The sequence below is a fragment of the Numenius arquata genome, chromosome 2 (assembly GCF_964106895.1).
Source record: "Numenius arquata chromosome 2, bNumArq3.hap1.1, whole genome shotgun sequence".
In the NCBI taxonomy this organism is placed as follows: Eukaryota; Metazoa; Chordata; class Aves; order Charadriiformes; family Scolopacidae; genus Numenius; species Numenius arquata.
The window spans coordinates 24,254,100-24,260,099 of NC_133577.1; the positions used below are offsets into that span (position 1 = coordinate 24,254,100).

Sequence of the window (6,000 nt, forward strand, 5' to 3'; positions counted from 1 at the left end):
CCCTTCTGGCTGTTCTACTCAGTGAGCAGTTTAGAAGACAACTGGTGAAGAGCTTAATTCAGTCACAAGCCTTGCTCTCCAGCTCTGGTAGAACTGGTACCCTTTGCCCCCTGCATCTGTGCCAAAACACAAAAATGCAACTCCAGTGCTGCTTGTTAGTAGTTTGCACTGTGTTAGACATCAGTCTGCAGAATAATTGCAAACTCTAAAAAAATCCCAATACAGTTGGAAAATACTGTCAGCTTTGTTGTGGGTTCTTTGTGAATTGTTTCATGCCCATCCAAGGTGAGGAGATTGGTTTTGTTGGGGATGGCCCACCCCTGGAAAAGCATGTTACAGTAAGATCTCATAGATGAAGGCTGGGGAACAACTGGCATTTTGGGCAGAACTGCACAGCTACTGCCAATGCCAAACCTGACCTGTTGACGGAAGGTTTCAATTTCCAAGGCCACCAGCCTATTAGTCTTTACATGCCTACAAAAGATGAAATAATGTTGTGACCAAGCACACTACTCCCAGACAGGCTTAACAGATTTCATACAACATCTTTTCTCAAGAAAGCAACACATCTTGGCAGCGTTTGTGCTTATAAAGCACAGCATCACTCAGAACCTCAGAGGTTGTTTCTACGTTTTGTTATTTCAGTACTGAGAAGTTCAAAGCAGCTTAAGTTCTCCTTCCTCCTGTCTCACTGTCATGTACACAGGCTAGTCCGTGAGGGGGACAGCCCTAATTTCTGCAAGGCAGATCATTAAGCGCTAGCCTAGCCAACCCTGTACACAGTTCCATTAGGCCAGTGCCTGAAGAAGTACGTGCTGAACCACAGGACAACAGATGGCATACAAGCAGTTTCTAGAAAATGATGGTTTTTAATCTGTTGCATAATTATTCACTAGTAGAAGACTGACTCTAACAAAACCAAAAGGGCCCATTCTTAGCTGCCACACACCCCCAGAAATGTAACAGGAATAACGTCGTAAAGGGCATTAGCATCAGCAAAGTAGCAGCATATTACATTGAATGTGTGGGGCTTTCTGATTAGGCACTGTAACCGAAGCCCTACAGTGAGTAATTTCCTACTCAACAAGACTTGTGCCATCAATTAAAACACACAATTAGCAATGAATCCACCTGGAGTGCTAAAAGCAGGTCTGTCTGTTCTTTCTCAAGTTTCTGAGGTCATTTTATAATTAGCATGTATCTAAGATTTTTACCAAAATTAACTAAAGCTTCCTACCCGCAAACTTCCTTTGGATAGCACTTGTTTGTAACCAGTTAGACAAGGACTTAAATTAAACCTACAAGCATGTTCTTGCACAAGTCTTGCTCAGAAGTGTGAATTACAGTCTCATTAACTGATGAAAAAAAAGCAAGCAGGGTGCCACCACCGTCAGGACACTGAAGCAAAGGCCAGTGCCTTTGGTCTCAGAACTGATCCTATTTATTTTTTTCCAATTAATGAGTACCGCCTACAAGATAGCTACTCTATCTTCTGTGACACCAAGGTGAAAATGATCATGAACACAAAGAAGGTCAGAATACTGCACAGGGAGAGACAGAACCAAGGGCCAAAGCACACAGGCAAACTACAGGCCCTCCACATGGGGTAGTTAAGAAGAAGGTTTTATTAAAGGAGGTACTTCAAATAAAGGAAGAGAAGTAGATGGAGTGAGTGAAGAATATAACACTGTTTACATTTAATGTCATCTGACCTATAGGCAACAAAAATGAACCGCTTTCCAGAAATAGAAGGCCTATTTTTGCAGCAGAAGTCAGAAATCCCCGAATTGCTCAGCTTAAGGAAAAAAAGGTTTAAAACAGGTACCTTTGATCTCTAGGGTTACATGATGGAGGTGTACTTGAAGGAGGAGAAAGACCCTTTTAACTGAAAGGCTTGAGAACAGAAGGGCAGAAACCAGTTGCAAGTAAGTTTAGGCCACAAATGAGAAAATGTTTCTAATCAACACAACAAGCTTCTGGAACAGCTTTTTCCTGAGACCACTAGGAATCGAAGTGAACAAACAAAAAGCCATCTCAACCCTTCACTAAATAAATGTAAGCTGCCCAGTTGCCATCGTAAGACAGAGATCAAGAGTTGCTTATTAGAGAAAGTGAGCAGAAATGATGGAAGAAGGTATCTATTCCAATCTTGTGTTAGGGAGTTAATGATATCAAGGTAAAAAAAAAAATCACTAAAACAGGCTTAACTTTTTAACAAATTATCATTTGTGTGTGTGCACGATGACTATTGAGAGGGGACTTAAACTCCTCAAAAAATAGAACTGCTGTTCATTCTGCCTTTGGCCTCCACTGGTAGCTAATTTTGCAACTGTTAAGACACTACACAACTATGAAGACACACAAATGCTACACAGAAATACACAATGTACTTTTATGTCACAGCTACTGCCCCATTGTGAGGTTTAATTTTTATTCATATCAGTGATTCCACGTAATAAGTAATAAAGAGCACCTACAGCAGTAAACAAGAAAAAAAAACCTCAATACTCAAATGAAACAAGACTGGCTTTATCAGACAGTACCAGATCCTCTTAAATAGTTTCAATTTTTTTAATAAATTGGGACATTTCTTACTCTTGTATATGAATTCATTAATGTTCCTAAAACACCCTGAATAATAAAAAAATAGAACATAGACGACAACAGAGACAAAAGAGGTCCCTTAGCTCATCCTTCTTTTCTCTGCCAAGGCAGCTATACCTACAGCTTGAATATTTTGCAATATTTTGAAGGCTAAGAGGCAAACTCTTCCTTAAATTATCATGCAAGGATCAGGCCTACAAAGAGACAGCACATGTACAGTAATGAGCATTTTCCTACAGATGATGGACATTCTCTTTTTATAAGAGGCATCAGTTTTTTCTCTCCTCAGTATGAATACATTACTCAATTGGTTACAACTAAATAACCCTTGCACAAACAAAATGTGCACTTACTCTTTCAGTATTTAAAAAAACACAGTTTTTTTTATCCTAGTTATCCTAACATTGTCAATGCAACATAGTTTCACAGTAACAAACACAAACCGAATAATAACCTCTTGAAACAGTGAACCTCTGAAGACGAAAGCTTGCTTCCTCCCTCCCTCCCCAGCTGAGAAACTTCTGGATTTTCTTTAGAAACGTTTGTTAGTGGTAAAGACATTTCTGCAGGAAAGGTCATTATGTGATTCCACGTTGCCACTTCCAACTCCAAATTAACGCACTGAAGTTACAAAAGCAGCACCATGAAAGAGGAGGAACAAAACCGACCAGACAATTCAAACGCACTTCGGGCTAACAGCTAGAACTCCCCTTATTTTATAATCCAAGTGTGACCACTGCTCGTTTGATATGCAGCGGCCAGAATACAGCCACAGAGACACCCATACAACTCTGCAGCCTTCAGACTACTGAAGTGCAAATGCACTGACCTTGCTCCTTTCACACCTGCATTATTAATTACCACTGGAAATCAGCAGACTCTCATTTCCTCACAGTTGCGTACACCCTGCACAGGGAACAGGCACGGGTCGCAAACTGCGGCTCTGTTAGCGAACAGGCTACTGGGTCTCTAAACAGACTTCTAAGCAGATCTCAAGTAAAAAAACCACCGTTTTTTCCCTTATCCTTTTCTTCAGGTGTCCTGTGGAGTATTTCTTAAGTGTTCCCAAAGAGCACCTCTGGGCAGCTGACAAAAGTTTCTGTTCCAACAGACGCCTGTTTCTACCAGGGATGCAGAAACCTGCAACTCGGTTTCCGAGGGCCCTTCGGGGTCTGATTTCACCTCCGTCGGATCGCACCCAACCCTGCAAACAGCTTTTTTTTTTTTTTTTTTTTTTTTTTTCCCCCACAGGGGTTTTCAAGACCGCCAAGGCAAACACGGCACAGCGCAAAGGGCCATTCCCGGGGATGACGCGACACGAGTGACATCGGTGGGAACTCCTTCCCCACGCACCCCAGCGGGGAAGGGGGCCGTTCCGAAGGGGCTGCTGCCCCACAGACAGCCGCGACGCACCCCCGCGAACCGCCGGTGCCTCCGGCTCAAACCGCTCCCCACCGCCCGCCCCAACCTGCCCTTACCCCGCGGTGAACCCACCCGGGCGCTTTTCCCCGGCCGGCGGCGGGGCCGACGGGCTGCCCCCTCCTCGCCTCAGCCCGACCCGCCGGAGGAAACGGTGCCCTCAGCCACAGAAAGGCCGGAGCCACCGGCGCCGCCGCCGCGTTACGCAGCAGGGGGATGGCCCCGACCGTTTAACGGCCACAACCCCCCCTCAGCCCATACACCCCCCTTCCCCTCACCTCCCGGCCTCGCTAACTGCCCCAGCCACCCTCCCCCGACCCCCGCGCCACAAGCGCCGGCCCCGCGGCCCCCGACCGCTCCTCACCAGGCTCCCGGCGGCGGAGGAGCCCTGCCCGCCCGCCCCTTCCCCTACCTGCCGGGTGCCTCCCGGGGCCGCCGGGGCAGCTGAGCAGCAGCCAGAGGTGCAGCGCAACCCCGACCGCACAGGGGCACAGCAGCACCAGCCAGTTTCGCATTGGCCGCCGCCGCAGCCAGCCCCTTCCCCTCCACGCCGGCCTCTCCCAGCGGCGCCGGGGCCACGGGCCGACTCGGCCGCCCGCGGCTCCTCCTCGCGCCGCCGCCGCTCGGCCGGGGCGGGCCGGGCTCCGCTGCCCCGCGGCCGCCGGGAGCTGCAGTCCCGCCCCAGCACCGGCGGGCAGCGGCGGCGCAGGCGGCGGCGGCGGCGGCCGCCTACAGCCCCCACAATGCCGCGGGGCGGCGCGGCGCGGCCCCGGGAGGCCGAGGCGAGCGGGGCCCGGGTCTGCCGTGTACGGCGGGGGCAGAGAGGCGAGCGGGGGCACGCCGAGGGAGCGCGGCTTTACCTCACGTTTGACACGGCAGAGGAGCGTCGGGGAAGGGGGAGAGTCGCCGGGGGCGGTAGCAGCACGGTATCCGTGGGGATTGATCCCCTCTGGGGACCCGCGGGGCTCCCGTGTCACCGCCCCGGCTGCCCGCGGGCCCAGCCGTCGGCCTCCCGCCGGGCCTGCCGTGCCCGCCGCCCCCGCGGCTGTGCGGCCTGGCCGGCCGGGGCGGGGTCAGGAGCCGTGGGGGAGACTCTTCCCCTGTTAGTCTTTGTTTGTCCAACCCTGCGACTGAATGCCCCTTTTAAAATTAAAAGTCACTGTACAGTAACAAAATAGCATTCCAGAACAATCCCGTGCCAGCCCAGTAAAGAGGAGGGGGTGCTTCCCTTTGGCCAAGAAATACAATGGCATTGCAAACTGTTTGTGGAGGATTTTATTCCAGCAAGGAACATATTGCTTGACTGAAATTCCAGGGGGGGATTTTAGACAATCGAAGCGTTCTTAACTGCAGTTGCATCATGGCCAAGAATTGGCCGTAGCCTTCTTGCTCTTGCAGAAGTACCTTATGAGGTGTTAATAGTCCAAGCTCAGCTTTGCATCATACCTTCAGCTTTGCATCGTACCTACAGCCACCGCTTAGACAAGTCGGGAGGCCACGGACCAACCTGCCAAGAAGGCAACCGTCTGCAGAACACCACGCTGGCTAAAGAGGCTTACATAGGACCGGATGGAGGAGAGCATGAGATTACCAGCACCTTGAGAAGTTACTTGTCTCTGGTCCCTCTGAACGCAGATAACAAAAATAATGTTTCCTGGACTCCTGTAGGGTGAATCTACCTGAAAAAAAAAAAAAAACAAAACAACAACAACAAAAAAACCCCACGATGTGGATAAATAAGCAGAGGCTTTTCAGAAGTTAATGTATAAATTAGAAGTTTATGTGTAATAGCAGTAAGGCTTAAATTAATGCTTGCTGGTCTATCAGAAACACATAATTTAGTAAAAGAGCCTGATACATATGAAGTATAATTGAAAGGAAGGCTTGAGTTTTTAAGAAAAGAAGACTAAAGTCTGCTTCTGAAAATCCCCAGGCCGTGAAAAGTGTTTGGAAAATGCTTAAAGTCCTTTCAAACAG

General features: G+C 48.8%; 1 protein-coding gene across 2 annotated transcripts in view; it reads right to left on the reverse strand.

Moving 5' to 3' along the window:
* Positions 1 to 4,635, reverse strand: part of B3GALNT2 (beta-1,3-N-acetylgalactosaminyltransferase 2) — a 29,851-nt gene extending 25,216 nt beyond the window's left edge. For both annotated transcript variants that reach the window (XM_074168833.1, XM_074168834.1), the window contains exon 1: positions 4,436 to 4,635. In XM_074168833.1, the coding sequence (XP_074024934.1) occupies positions 4,436 to 4,538 (103 nt within the window). In that variant the 5' untranslated portion in view covers positions 4,539 to 4,635. The remainder of the gene's footprint in view (positions 1 to 4,435) is intronic.
* Between the last annotated feature and the right edge of the window lie 1,365 nt (positions 4,636 to 6,000).